We start from the raw sequence: 16,564 nt of genomic DNA on the forward strand, positions 1-16,564 counted from the left end.
AAAATTCAATCTAATATGAAAAAAAGCTACATCTTATAATGGAAAGGTGGAAAACCTGGACAAAATCTCAGGTTTAAAAGTATTTTTATTTGACCATTATTGCTTGAAAATCACTGTAAACTGCCTAATTGGAAATTAGATGTACATTATCTTATATGGAAATTATTTTATTTGCTAAACTCTTATGAAATTAGCTAATATTTACCTGAGAGTATTACTAATGTATTAATGTTCTTAAGTCTAACATCTTTAATACAGAGCATGTGTGAAAGCTTTTTCAGAAAATAATACTTTAGTGTTGTTTCAGAAAATAATATTTTACTGGTTTGTAACAGGCTATTAAATTATTAATTTATTGCTATTATTATTCTAATCTTAAAATAACTACAGGCACTAAGGAATTAAAGAATAAATTCAATGTGTAGTAAAGTTACAGAATACTTAAGTATACAAATTATTAATCAGAAATAAGTAGGAAAGTGTTTTATTCTGGTATATCACATTTACTCCTTGGATTTGGTACTGAGTTAAATGGAGAGAGAGGTGGTATTACTCAAGTCATCCATTTTGCTGGAGTGGATTGAACAGATACAGCATGATTCTGTAATGCCGTGGATTACAGTGAATATAGTATGTTTCTGGAGCCAGTCTTTGGACAACAAACAGTTTTGCTATGTTCTAGGGTTTATTCTTAGAAACTCAGTCTCAGACAAGCCCCTAATTCCTTCTCCTAATAGTTTCTTAAAATAATAAGAATTGCTTGTTATTTTGTGATTGACTCTTTACTAATACACATGCCATTTTTAATAAAAAGTATTACATTTAAATTTGCTTAAATTCAACAGAACAAAAAGAAACCTCTTGCTGAATATATGTGTGTATGTGTATCATAAAAGATTGTTTCTTAAAAGGCTTCTCTAATATTAAAAAAAGGAAAATATTAAGAAGTTAGAATTGTTTTTTAGACTTCCTATTGTGAAAGGAGTTAACATTCATACTTCCACCTCCCTCTTTTCCCATCTCTTAATGTCTAATAATTATTGTTTTTTACATTGTCAAGGTTTGTAATACATTTTGTCTAATAACCTGTAATTCCCATATTTGCTTAGCTTTACTTCCATATTTAAATAGTGTAGATGGCGAAGAAGGGAAGGACTAAGTTTTAAGTCACTGTGTATTTAGAAGTCAGAAAGAGGGAGAGGATGTAGCATGGGAGGCCGAGAAGCAGCAGATAGGAAAATTGTGTCCTGGCAGCAGATAGGAAAACTGTGTCAAGTAGAAGTGTTTCAAACTGAGGGAGCAATGTAGTCTTATAGTTGGTAAGAAAAAGGTGAGAATTCAGTATTTACTGTTGGGTTCAGAAATACAAAGATTATTAGGTGAGTGGTTTCATTGCAGCAGCAGTGACGACAATGTGATTGCAATAAGTTGAAGAGAAAATAGGGAAAACCAAAAGTAGAGAGCATTATAAGATAGCTCTTTCTTGGAGTTTAGCTTAAAGGGAACAGAAAAATATAGCTGGAGGAGGATTGAAGTGGAGCTTGATGTTTTGCATTGTATAGTGGGAATATCACAACATATTTGACACTGCAGAAAGAGGAACTGTTGCAGGATTGGGGCCCTTAAATAGGTAAAAGAAAGGATGGGATCTGGTGCTCAAGTAAAGGGACTGGCTTTAAATAAGACCATGGGCAATTATTCAGTAGTAACTGAGAGTAAAAAGGGAGGGAGGTAGAGGGTTGGAAGGTTTGAATAGAGAAAAGAAAGCGTACAGACATATTTCCTTCAATATAGTCACCATTAAAAACAAAACTACATTTTTGTTTATTCTATTGCACAAAAGAAATTACCTTTAGAAGCTATGGCATGTTGTTTCAAATGGCCTTAGGGGTAGCAAATTTTTAGCCCCTTATATCACTTAGGATGCTGGTTAGGACAGTCAATCTAACAATGTCTTAAAGAGTTTGATTTTATGTAACAACCCAGATGTAGGAGTTCCAGGGTAGGCTGACTCTGCTATCCTCAACATGTGAATTCCATTTTTAGATCCAGGATGGCTGTCCCAGCTCCTGCCATCAAGTTCACATTTCAGCAATGAGGGGGGGGAGAAGGGGAAGCAGAGCACACACGTACACTTGCCACTTTATAAGCAAGTATTATTAACTGAAAGTCATGCATATAATCATTTATTTATTTTTGGCAAGAACTCAATCACATGGCCACCTTATTGCAAAGGAAGCTAGAAAATGTAGTCTTTGTTCGTGGCAGCCAGGTACTCAACCAAAATTAGGAAATTCTTTTATTGAAGGAAAAAAATTGAGTAATAGAGATTGAGGGACAGTTAGCAGTCTTTATTACAGTTTTCAGAGATGATTTTGAATTTGGGGATGTAGCAGTACGTCATGTGGAGCCTAAATCTGGTTAAGCTGGGTACAGTAAGACCTCACTTAATGTTGTAAATAGGTTCTGCAACTTTAAGTAAAGCAAAGTGTAACTAAATTTTATCATAGGGAAGAACTAAAGGCTAGGACCTGCTCTAATGTGGGGTTTTTTTTAGTTTAAAACAAAGTTACCAATGTCTGGAATTTAGTTATCAGTAATGTATCAGTGTTGGTTTCTTAGTTTTGATAAATGTAACATAATAAAATAAGATAAAAACATTAGTGGCAGCCGAAACTGTTCTGAGTGTGCAGGAACTTTCTGTACTATCTTTGTAACTCTTCTGTAAATTTAAAAGTTTTCCAAAATATAAACTTTATTCAATAACAATAACAAAAACTCTATCCCAGAAACACACACACAGAAGTTACCTATGAACCATAGAATAGAGCATTCAAATATTAAGTATATACCATATCTATTATTTATCTGTGCCCCAACTTGTTTCAAATAGTATTTGGGAAATTGAAGGTTTATATAATAGTTGTAATAATAAAAACAATGATAATATTTTTTAACTTAGTCACTGTGCTAAGAAGCTTATGTGGATAGTCATTTAATACTTGCAACCACCCTATGAAATGGGTGCTACTGTCCTCATTTTACAGGGAGCAACTGAATGTAAACATATTATGAACTTCTCTGAGTCACAAAACCAGGAAGTATTAGAAATAAGTTTGTACCCAAGCCTACTCTTGTGTTCTATCTGTAAATAGAATGTTCAGACCTCAAGGTATAAATACAGGTATTTGTATTTGTTATCTTTCAATTAACAAAGTTTTTATTTCCTCTTAATAACAAAAGTTTCACAGAAAATGTTGACAGACTTAAAAGGACAAAATAAAATCTAGAGAGGACTCTTAACATTTGGAGCATTTCATAAGTCCTTCTCCCTTTCAAACAAAATTGGCACCATACTGCACTTACATAGTTTTATATTCTGAGTCACAAAACCAGGAAGTATTGGAAATAGAATATTTGTATGCACATTACATTGCATTTATCATAAGCATTTTGTGTGTTAATTGAAAACATGGATTTACGTTGCTATGTCCTATTCTATTGCCAGAGCATGTCCCTTAATTTATTTACTCATTCCTCTGTTATGGGCTTTTATAATTTATAAAACTTTTATGATTTTTAATATAATTATATAATATACAAATTATGTGAATATATATAATATGTAATTACATATAATTTTATAATTCCAGTGTTATAAGCAACAGTGTGATGAATATCTTATAATACCCTTTATATGCATCTCTAATTAATTTATCAAAATACATTTTTAAAAATAGAATTTCTTGGTCAAAATGTATATATAGTTTTGAGGTTCTTCATACATTCTGCCATATTGTTTTTAAAAGCTGAACCAGTTTTTATTCTAATAGTTTATTTAAGCACTGGTTTCATCGTGAACACTCCAGTTTGGGGTATTAGTACTTTTTTTTGTTTTTTGCCTATATTTGTTCCCTAAGGGATTTAAAATAATCTTGATGTTATAATAATATCTTGTAACTTTAACTGTTACTGATCAAAATAGTAACCTGGCTGCCTTTGCTGGGTGGCTCAGTTGGTTGGCACATCCTGCTGAACACCAGAAGGTTGTGGGTTTGATTCCAGTCCGTGCATGTGCACAGGCAACCAATGGATGTTTATTTCTCTCTGTTCCTCTCTCTCTAAGGTCAATAAAAAAGCATATCCTCAGGTGAGGATTAAACAAAAAGTAACCTGGCTAATGTCACCATCATCCATTTGTTAAATCTTGCTGAGAACAGAAATGGAATAGTCTCTCTCTACATTCAAATAATATTTCCTAGAAAATCAAAACTTCTAATAGGAATTGAATTTAAAAGTGGCGGTAGTACAAATTATTTTTTGTCACAAGTAAATAATGACTTTATTCCAAACTTGAATTTTAGCTTTAACACACTTAATAGACTTTTAAATCTTAAAATTTCAAACATATTTTTAAAATTGATATACATTTTGTTGTTAATACCATTTCAGAGAGAGAGACCTATAGCAATCAAGGCAAAGCATTATCAAAGCATGTAACTGTTGACTCTTGATAGTTAATCTTTTCTATATGCCTCAGTCCCTCAGTCACTATTAGGTATTTCATAGATAGAGTTCTGTTGCCCAGGCTAGGTGGCTCAGCTGGTTGGAGCATCATTCTGTACACTAAAAGGTTGCAGGTTCGATTTCCGGTCAGGGCACATGCCTAGGTTGTTGGTTAGATTCCCCGGTTGGGGTTGCGTACAGGAGGCAACTGATCAATGTCTCTCTCTCTCCCTCGCCCTCGCCCTCTTTCTCCCTCTCCCCCCTTCCTTTCTTTCTGCCCCTTCCTCTCTCTCTAAAATCAGTAAAAAATATCCTCCAGTAAGGATAAAAACAAAGAATTTTGTTAACTTCATTTGTTTTAAAGTGGTGTTCTGTTGAATTAGTCTGAAAAGACAAAGTGAGACAATTTAGTGAAAAATTCAGGTAACATTGGAAGTCTTCTGTTTTAGCTTTTGGTGACACTCTCATTGAAAATTATTATTTTTTTGTAGAGTGTTTATACATTATAAGCTGGTTTATGAAGGAGATAAAAATTTATTTTATTTAAAGTTTCAGTGGAGGTGTTTGAATGTGTATGCACTCATGTATGTGTTAATCAGTAACTTCCTGATGTTGAATAGGTCCTTCAACTGGTATTATCCTGATGGCTTTATAACTTAGTTATACCTATTTATCTGTTAAATAGGAATAATAATATATATCATATGTGTGAATTAAATGCAGAATGACTGATTTCTTAGGAAGTTAATTCTAGTCAGTGTGTTCAAGTCTTGGAATTACAGATTTCTCAGATATCAGAGCTTATATCACTTTACTATAGAAGCTTCTGATTCACAGCCCTCCAATCTGTCAGGTTACCCTTTCCTTTTTAACCTTTTAAGAGAGATGATTATCCTGTCCTACCTTTCTTGACTGCCTTTCTCATTGTTTATTCAGCTATATTCTCGAAGTCTTGTTTAACACAATACTGTGCACATTTCATATTGGATTTGTGCTAATTGTATGAATTCAATATGTTGTTATTACTAGCAGTATCATTATAATTTTCTTCCAGACTTACTTTTAGAATAAACTTTTTAATTTGGGTAGGAAAGTAATTCAAAGGGATTTTGCAAAAATTTTATTTTAGCATGTAATAGCTACTGTATAAGTATTTGTTGAGAAAATGCATTTTATTCATTCATATATACAGGGATGGGCAAAAGTAGGCTTACAGTTGTAATGCAAATAATACAATAATTCATAAATAAATAATAATACAAAAATAAAATCAGTTTCACATACTCACATCTGCAAACCTACTTTTGCCCACCCCTGTATATATCTTTTCTTGGTGACTACTTTTTGACAAGACTGCCTTTTGCCACTGTCTTTAAGTTTCTTGTTAGAGGTAAATAAATTTTTTTATATGACAGCCAAGGTTAAACTCACCTGTATCAAGTGCTAATCTTAGTGTATTTTATCCATGTATATAAATTATATCATTATACAATCAACAGTCCCTTTATAAATAGCATTTAGGTAAATTTGATCTGGAGATCATACATTCATATTTCTTTCATTTCCCTTTTTAATATTAATATGACCCTAAATGTTTTTTAGGGTCTTTTTAGCTGCTCCTTTTCACTTAAGATCAGTCTTGGTGCCATTTTCACATGTTTTGTACAAAACATAATGTTTGTTTATTCTATATGTAGTTGCTTTTTGATTTGAACATCTATGGTCAAGCCATCTAAGTAGAAGATATTGATAGAATAAAATTTCTGGGAGGTAATTTTCCAAGTTCTTATCTATTAATTATGCTGACTTTGCTGTTTTACAATCTAGGACCTCTGTCAAAATACATTCACTCACAAATGTTTACTGACTCTCTTCTGTGCGGAAGCCACATTGTTAGTTTATACGTAACAAAGTGAATTTTGCTTTAAGATACATTTAGTGTGGAATGTAAGACATACATTTAAAAATGTAATACAAAGTTAAAAGCAATGAAATAATGCCAGTAAAGATAGATATGTTCATTCTCCAAGAGCTTTGTTATTCAAAGTCTGTTAAAGGACAACTACTTATTTCTCCAAATTTGGGAGGAATTCTTATAATGATAAAGCATAGGAAAATAGCACTTGAGTGGGGAAGAACTGAGTTATGGTCCCAGTGCCTATAGTTGGTGCTTAGGAAATGTCTGAAGAGTGAATAAATGAATTAAGTCAAGGGATAAAGGTACTGGAGGTACTGTTGCATCTGAACACTCAGCTTCAGTGGGACCACAAGCAGATTCTGAAGGGTGGCTCATATAATAATAGACATTTTTCCATTGGTACATACAGTAACCTAAAGACTGAGTAGTAAACCATACTTACTATGGTAGCAAAATATGGCCAAATTAAAAGAAAACTTAATTCACCTTACTGAACAGTCTGTAGTTTTGGTGGTTTATTTTTGTTTCTTTTTTAGGTTGGGCTTGAAGATTCAACTGTTTAATTGTAAGGAGTTCATTCTTTTGAACATTTATTAAATACTTAACATATGTTAACTTTGGGGAAGCTCAAACAATAGGAACTCAGCCTACTTAAAAGGACAGAAATACAAAATTATCAATATAGTTTTGATAGGTACTATAACCAAGGCATTGTGCAGAGCATAATGGGCATTAATGAGAGAGATTATTTTCTACAGATTGATCTAGTTGACTTGTAAGGATGATATAGGTGCTCAATGTCATACTTTTAGAATAATTAGAAAATTTTAGAATAAAGAGCATAATGGAAAGAAATGTTACCCTAAAGCTACTATTATTAGTTGCATGAAAGGGTATAATGAATTGGATAGGTGGAAGGAGGGACCACAAGAGAAGGAATCCATTTGATGATTTGGGGAACTAAGTTCAAATATATATCATTTTAACATCCCCATTTGTAGGGACATAGTCTAGAGAGTGAGTTTAGGTCTCTTAATTTGACACTTTATAATTATTGCTCTGAAATAACAAGGAGTGAGTGCTCCCAATTTTCACTTATTAATGTTGCTTAGTAAAGAGTATCTTTATAAAGGTTGATATCCAGACATTCAGGAGATATTTAAATTATGCATTTATTATGTTGTAATCATAAATGTTACCTTAGGCATGCAGGACCTATCCAAGTTAAATGTAGCTTTAAAAATATTTTTGCTTCATTTTTAATATAAGGACTGAGGTGAAAAAAAGATGAAAAAAAATCAGTATTTTAAGTTAAAATTTTTAATTTTAAAATTATTATTGCACTGGTTGCTGCTAAGTTATGACAGAGGTATTCTGTTTACATGTGGTAACATAAAGAACCTGATCTAGTTCTTAATTCATCCAGGAGTATATTTTTATAAGAAAATTCTCATTTTAAAAGTGGTAAGTAACCTGAAGTCTATGTAAATACAATACTTTCTTCAAAAGTCATTATACCGTGGAGCATATATTTCTACTGTGATATGGCAGAAATTAATAGTGGTCTATTTTTAATATCCAGTGAAATTTACATGAAGTTTCTTTGCTTCAGATTTTGTTTTTATATGCTCTCAAATGAGCTATGAGATCTAGTAATATATCAGCATTGCTTATTCTTGGGTAATGAGTTTCTCTGTGATTATTTGAAATATAGTATGTTTATCTGTACTAACAATAGATTCTTCTATAGTTAACAAACTGCTATTTCATTGTTAATGGTGGTTTTACATGTTGTGGAAATGAATTTCCTTATTTTACTTATTTGATCAAATTGAAAATCTTAACTATATTTTAAAACTTTTTGCCACAGCGTTTTACCAACGAGGATCATTTGGCTGTCCATAAACATAAACATGAGATGACACTGAAATTTGGTCCAGCACGTAATGACAGTGTCATTGTGGCTGGTTAGTATATGCTTTTATTAATAGCTTATATACATATTTCACCTGGAATGTGCACAATTTTTGTGTATTCTCTGTAAATAATATAGTCTGGTGATATTCCAATGATTTCATTTACAGTAAATGTTGGCAACATGTATTTTACCCATTACATCTCCATGTTTCCTTCTGACCATTCATTTCACTTTTTTGTATGGTTTTCAAATGTAGATTTCAATGTCAGTTTTGTGGAAGTTAATTAGAAACCTGGGAGCACTCATACCATCTCCAAAGTTTATATTTAATAGATAATTAAACTAATGCGATATTTAGTCATTGTTTCTTTTAGCTGTTCAAGCCTGGTCTACAGTGCTTTGGGAAGATAGAGAATGATACTCCTCCTGTTATGAGAAAGAGCACTTAGACAACTTGTTTATTAGGATTTTGTTTCTACTTCTTTGAACTAAACATCTGTGTTAGTAAAACACTCTCAGTAGTCTCCTAAATTCAGTCAGTGTTTTGTATGTTGATCCTATGAACATAAAGTATCACCTAAGCAGATGATTATCTTTCACAATATGTGAGAAGAGAAACCTAATTTATGTATTGGTTTATTGTCCAACATGCTGTGTTAGTTGCCCCTCTTTTGGTATTTCAATATATATAAGTACACATCTGTGTATATGTACACACATATAATATGTGTAATTTCACTGCATTTTATATATAAGTATTGAGATAAAATATTTATATGAAACGTATTTATATAAATTTCAGACTTTTAGTGTCATAACTACAGATTCACATATCATAAATATTCAAAATAACACTAAATTATTTTCTTTTGTAAAGCCTAGGTTACACTCTTTGCAAGTCTGTATTTATACCTAAATACTGAATATTATTAGTACTTTAAGATTATTAGCCAAATGTAGAGATCAAATTTACATGTGCAATCTTTGGAAGATAATGAGGCAAATATTAGATGGTTCTTCCAGTACTTTCAACATCAAAATTTTTGTAATGAAAAAATTGAAGGTAACGAAGTTGATAATTTATCAAAATAATTTATTTATGAAAAATGTAGGGGAATGTTCAACCTATCTTCAGTTCCTTAAGTAAAACGAAAGCAGAGAGTGAGGTGTGCATTTCTTTAGAGTGTCATATATCAGATATTATGAACTAGAACCAAAAAGCAGTCAAATAAGCTGTACAACAACAACCTGGAAGGCACTCTCTCGTAGGCATGAAAGTCTTTGTTTCTCTGAAACTGTCTTAGAGCAATATCTCTTTTTGTAACTTTAACTCAAAAGTGTTTGAGATTACTTTCTAGAAACTGCTTTTCTATCTGCATTTAGTACAATAGAAAAATAGAACACATTCAGAGACAGCACTTGACCATTTTTTTACTAACATATATCGAGGTGAGTAATTTAGCATTACTATATAATAGAATGCATGATGTGTATAGTATATATTTGATGATCAGCAACCATGAGCAATTTGCATGTTTAAACGATTGTGCTTGTGTTGACTTTTCTCTAGCCCGATCATTCCAGTAATCACTGATAAAGTGATTTATGTATATGCATTTTATTTTTAAGACTTTTCTCTCCCTTTAACACAAATTAGGAGCCTTCTGTTGAGCTTAGATAGGTAAACCCCTTAAATGTGAACAGAAGACTCAGATTTATATTCAATTTACTAATTCAGTCATGATAGACCTAAGCTGATACATGTATGCCCGGACCTTACATAATACGATTTTGGAAATCTTTTGGGGGTTCAGGGTATATAAGTTGCAGACTAACTAATAAGTAAAAGAATGACACAATAGAGACTTTTTAGCAATTCTGATAATACTAATAGTATCTGAGGTAGGCCTACGTTATGTGTAACGTGTGACAAGTAGGTCATTTTAGTGCTAACTACATATATAGTAAACATCTTAGTACTCTAATGTAGTATCGTATTAGTATATGTGTGAGGGTGAAGAGAAAACATTAAGTAATGCCCACTTTGGGGATACAGTAATTAACAAATATAGGAATTTTAATTTCACAAAAGATTTTATGACTATTTTATCTTAAACTAGGAGTCATCTTATATTTTTATTTAGCTTATGCAAGATTCATGCTATAACCTATAAAATTGATGCCCTAAAAGATATAAAATGTGAATAGAATTTGAATATGTTACCAACTCTGATAAATATGAATAAATAACCTTGAAAATAATAAGATTTAATAGGCAAAATTTATAAATTTACTATTTTTTATTACACATGGACCTTACCAGTCATTTGTTCTGTAACCAATACATACATATATATATTCAATACATGTGGTAATGCACATAGCATGCGTAATATTCAAATATAGTGAAAATATTTCAAGTTTTGAAAATGTAAAGTTGAAGTCCTGTGCTGCTGAGAAATTAAGCTAGAACATTCCATAGATATGGAACTCTTACATACCTAGCTCCTCATACAAGATTGAAAAATGCATTAAAATAGAAAATTAGCTTCAATAGATAGTAATAAGGAGGGTTTTGTTTTCGTTTGTTTTTATTTTAGGGCTCTTGTTTTAACCTTTTTTTCCCCTTGTATTTTTATTTACCTGCTAAGGATTGTTTTATCTTAAGCATGCTTTCAATAATAGATTATGAGCACTAGTGGAAGGGCCAAGTTAGAGTGTACATACATGCTCTTGCCTTAGTTTTCCCCAAATTGCATGTATTTTAAACTTAATTTTTAATGTAAATTTTTTAAAAATCTTATTGTGTTGACTAATGTTAATAGTTGATCTCTGAGTAGAGGATGTTTATATCACTCTACTCAAAAGGTATGGACTAAGGAACAAGAAGGACTTCTTTCATGGTTCATAAACTTGGAGGAAATATCTTGAACTGCAACAAAAATTTAACTAAATTTTGTTTGCTTTAAAGGAAGAGGACTTTCCAAAGAAAGAATTAACAGCTGACTGAAGCAGTCCTGCTAAATTGTTAATTTACTAGGTATATTTTAGGGTTCTTTATGATATTTAAATCTATATGATTGCTTCTTGATATTTATTTCAGATCAGACCCCAACACCAACACGATTCTTGAAAAACTGTGAAGAAGTGGGTTTGTTTAATGAGTTGGCAAGTCCATTTGAGAATGAATTCAAGAAAGCCTCAGAAGACGACATTAAAAAAGTATGTTGTTAACCATGATTTTAAAGAGTACTTCTCACAGAATAACAATTATAGTTTACACTTCTTCTTTCTTATTTTAGATATACTGATTGGCTATTTTTTTAACTCTTAACAGTTTCTTTAATGTTTGTTTATCTTAGATGCCTCTAGATTTATCCCCTCTTGCAACACCCATCATAAGAAGCAAAATTGAGGAACCATCTGTTGTAGAAACAACTCACCAAGATAGTCCTTTACCTCACCCAGAGTCTACTACCAGTGATGAAAAGGTTAGAAATTTGTATTTATGGTAGAAACACAAACTAAGTGGAAAAATCAGCATCCCAAGTAAGGATTAATATTTGATCTACGTAAAACATTAAGGTAATAAATTGTATATAATTCAGTGTCAGGTTATATGTGAAAGCCTGTGAATATTCACAGGAATTTCAGAGAGGGAAGATTTCACCTTTATAGATAATTAGCTTTTTATTACACACAGAAAATTTATAAGGGAGAATAGCAGTCATTTTAGATAAGACATTTTTTAAAGGATATATAAATTTAACTTGATTTTTCAGGGTTTTGCTATTTTATTTTTAACTACTTTTATACAGTGATAGCTTAATTAAGAATCTTTACAATGAAAAGTTGAACAAAGGTTATTTAGGCTTTTAAAGGGTTATGGGCATAGTTATTCATTCTCAGATCAGCAACTAAGATGATGATGATACTCTCTTAGTACAGGCCTTTAGTAGGTAGGTTAGGACCTCATTTCTGGATTTTTTTAAATTTTTTTTTATTTTTCTTTTAATATATCTTTACTGATTTCAGAGAGAGGAAAGGAGAAGGAGAGAGAGAGATAGAAACATCAGTGATGAGAGAGTCATTGATCGGCTGCCTCCTGCACACCCCCAACTGGGGACCAAGCCCTCAACTTGGGCATGTGCCCTGACTCAGAATCAAACCTCGATCGCCTGGATCCTAGGTCAATGCTCAACTGCTGAGCCACACCCAGCCGGGCTCATTTCTGGATCTTGAATAGCCTGGTAACTTGGGACCACCTGGGCTCTCATCTTAAACTTAGTATGCCTAAATCAGAGCCCTTGATTCTTCCCACAGTTTTTCCTATCTCAGAATATTTTCTCCCAATCCATCTAGTTTCTCAAGCCAAGAATCCTTAATTTTTTTTCTTTTCCTTCACACTAAGACCAGCAGCAAATCTTACCAGACCTACTTCCTGAATAGATCCTTAACTTATCCTCTTCTGTCTTCGGTGTCACCATTTTACTCCAAGTCATCATAATACATTGTCACTTCCCTGCTTGAAATCCTTCAGTGGTTTGCCATTGCATTTAAGGTAACTCACACTCTTTCCATGAGCTCTCAGTGATGTGGGTTTGTCAGCCCATCCAGCCTCACCTCATACCATTCTTCTGGTGCGTTTATGAAATATTGCAAGCTTTTTCTTGCCCCAAAGACATTATTCTTAATGTTGCTTCTTTCTCCCTAGAGTGATCTCCTTATCCTTTCAGTATCAGTTCAAATACCATTCTTTCAAAGAAGCTCACATTACTTCACTGTACTATCTAAAGTAGCCAAATATAACCTTCTGTCAGTTAATCTTTCAGTTATTTATTATGTTGTACTTTTACTTCTATAGCACATTTCAATCTGAAATTTTTTTTGTTTTACTTGTTTATTGTCTGTCTCTTTCAGCTAGTCCTTGAGAACATGTTATAAATTCTCAAACTTGTTGAATGGGTGATGTTCCAATAGTACTAGTTTATTTTTCTATGTATCTTAATAAGATTTTGATAAAGAGCAGCAGCATAAAGGCCAATTCAAAGTACACAGTAGACCCAGTTTTTACACTAACAAACTAGTTAAGGAGTTCTGGGTAAGGTCCTTAATCTCTTTGTTTCCTAATTTGTAAAACGGGAAAAGATCATCTGTAACGTCCTAGCTAATTCACTGTTTTTTTTTATAATTTGGAAAGATCTCATGCCAATAACTATTTTATAATTATATAATTATGTATTTTATATTTAAGGTATCAATATTACTTGGCCATTTGATGCTGAGAAATTATCAATAATGAAGTGATAGCTACCTAAAGCAAACATTTGCATTGCTCTAAATTTTTAAAAAATATTTCTATTATTGAATTTGTATAAGCCATAATACAGTCTCCCTAGACCTCTTTCCTTCTTCTTTTTCTTTTTTAATTGATTTTAGAGAGAGGAAGGGGGAGGGGGAGAGAGAGAGAGAGAGAGAGAGAAACATTGATGTAAGAGAGAAACATCGATCAGTTGCCTCCAGTACGCACCCTGACTGAGGATTGAACCTACAACCCAAGTATGTGCCCTGACCAAGAATCACACTCATACCCTTTAATGTATAGGATGATGCTCCAACCAACTAAGCCACACCAGCCAAGGCCTCTTTCCTCTTTTTATAGTACGGTGATAGAGTAGTGCTAGACAATCCTTTCTGGATTTTAAGACTATGACTCGCTGAGAATGGATTGTATTTTTATTTTTTACTAAAATTCTCATGGAATCATAGCCAAGTTACTCAGCCTGACTTATTTCTGGATTGATAGGAAAACCAGTTGTACTGATAAAACCACTCAGATGTTTTTAAAATATGAGCATTGCATTTGAAACTTCAGAGCTGCTTCTAAAATTTTCTTTTAATTAACTTTAGATATTAATTTACTTTGGGGGGTATTAAGTATTATCCTGTGGACACTTTTCAAAGTGTGTTATCTTCTGTTCATTAAGGTACATGAATTGACTTGCATTTTTTAATTCCACTTTTTATCTCATTATTAAATAGGAAGTACCACTGGCACAAACTGCACAGCCAACGTCAGCTATTGTTCGTCCAGCATCATTACAGGTTCCCAATGTGCTGCTTACAAGCTCTGACTCAAGTGTAATTATTCAGCAGGCAGTACCTTCGCCAACCTCAAGTACTGTAATCACCCAGGCACCGTCCTCCAACAGGCCAATTGTGTAAGTGATTTGGGCCAATCATTCACCTATTTATGAATTAAGTTTTTGTTGTCATATTATTGTTTGAATTGTGACCTTAGTTTTGTGTATGTATCATATTCTGCATGCTTTGATTTTTGGAAAAAGTATTTGGGTAGTCTTTTTAAAATACATGTATATCTAAGAAAATAAATACCTAAAACTTAGATGGTATTTCTTTTAGACAGGTAGCTCTTAAGAGCTTTCTGATAATAATTTTTCTCATTTAATATATTGGAAATTGTCCTGAATAAATCCATAACTTTTTCCATTTTCTTCCTGTGTTTTTTCTCCCCACACTGCTATATGTATTATGCATTTACAGTGCAATTAAAAATAATTAAATTTTGCAATTTGCTTTGCATTGGTGAGAAAATTTATTTTTAAATGTTATAGTAATAGGAGTAAAAATACTCTTGTGGTTTTAAAGATGATTGATATAGATTTATTTTCTTTAATTTCCCTTCTTTTGTTTTTCTTAGTCCTGTACCAGGTCCATTTCCTCTTCTGTTACATCTTCCCAATGGACAAACCATGCCTGTTGCCATTCCTGCATCAATTACAAGTTCTAATGTGCATGTTCCAGCTGCAGTCCCAGTAAGTTTGAGATTTAGGCTATTTAAATTTTTTCTTTATAGCAAAATTTATCTTTGTAATCAGAAAATACACTTTGGGCTGTTTAATTGGTTTATGAAATAGAATTCAACAAAATATTTATTAGTCGCAAGTAGTATTTATTCCTTGATATTTATAGTGGTAACATGCAACATTTAAGGGAAACATAATTGATAGAAAACATTTTTTTATCCTCCAAAAATCTTAATTGTTTCCCTTGTATTTTTAATACTGAGAACATTATTCCTAGTCAGCCCATTTCAATTTGACTAAATTTGTAGAATTCAAATATTAACACAGATTTCTGTTCTTTAAGAGGGTGTTTATACTAGAACACTTATCACATAACTCCATGGTATTTAATATTGTAGAAATTGTTTATTAAAACACTCTGTTAATTTTATGGTCAAATTGGGTTTACAGAATTATTTTGCTATTCGAGTGTGTGAAAATCTAAACACTCTAAAACAATAATTAGTCCACCACTTTCCTGAGAAAATCCCAAAAAAAAGTTGTTTGAGGGGCATGTTAATTATATAAATTTTAAAAGACATAGGCAGTGGTTAAATATCTAATTATAATATTTAATAATTTAGTGAATATTTAAAAGCACATTCTTTAGAATAATGTAAGTTAGAAATGATGCTTATTTTTCCTGTTCTCACATTTATAAAACAATTTTATTCAAACTCTATAAATGTGTCTTCAACATTAAACTTTTCATCATTAGAACCACTTTTTAAGATATCTGGCACAATTTTCCAAAACACATTTTCGTCATTTTTACTTAAGTAATTTCAATATAACACTTTTGAATCTAGTATTTTCTTTCTGGAAGTCTTAGGCCAGTTCCTAATACTCATTCATATAATAAAAAGATAGTTTCTTCTTTTATCTTGTAGATAGTATTTCTGATTAGTACAATATAATCATTTATTGCATAGCTTTTGAAAATTATTTTTAAAAGCCTACTTATAGTAACATCCAACACTTTTGGTGAGATTATACCCCAGAATATTATTAAAACTAATGTTAAATATTTATTTTTATTCCTCTAAGTGATATTTTTAAGTGTCCAGAATTAGCTTTGATTGAAATAATTTCCAGATTATGTGATCTTCAAACAGAACTTTGCTGTTCAAATGCATTATTTGAGAGACCTTAATAAGAACTAAATATAATAAGGTGACTACTTCCTCTTTTCTGAGCATATTTTTAGGGGGCAACATTCTTGCCCTGTACTTGAGATTATATGGTTATCATGTGAAATGTAACTGTGATGAAAGAAATGGAAGTGAAAAAGAGGTATACTTTAGTTACACAATAACTAATCACTCAGAGTTGATACTAGGTTAAAAACAAAATGGG

General features: G+C 31.9%; 1 protein-coding gene across 6 annotated transcripts in view; it reads left to right on the forward strand.

Moving 5' to 3' along the window:
* Positions 1–16,564, forward strand: part of ATF2 (activating transcription factor 2) — a 70,973-nt gene that overhangs the window by 22,879 nt on the left and 31,530 nt on the right. For 4 of the 6 annotated variants that reach the window (XM_081141804.1, XM_081141806.1, XM_081141805.1 and 1 more), the window contains exons 5-9: positions 8,295–8,391; positions 11,446–11,564; positions 11,705–11,833; positions 14,385–14,563; positions 15,064–15,178. In XM_081141804.1, the coding sequence (XP_080997930.1) occupies positions 8,295–8,391; positions 11,446–11,564; positions 11,705–11,833; positions 14,385–14,563; positions 15,064–15,178 (639 nt within the window). The remainder of the gene's footprint in view (positions 1–8,294; positions 8,392–11,445; positions 11,565–11,704; positions 11,834–14,384; positions 14,564–15,063; positions 15,179–16,564) is intronic. The other 2 variants (XM_081141809.1, XM_081141808.1) reach the window with 1 other exon arrangement.

The sequence above is a fragment of the Miniopterus schreibersii genome (assembly GCF_964146895.1).
Source record: "Miniopterus schreibersii genome assembly, chromosome: 7".
NCBI classification, from domain to species: Eukaryota; Metazoa; Chordata; class Mammalia; order Chiroptera; family Miniopteridae; genus Miniopterus; species Miniopterus schreibersii.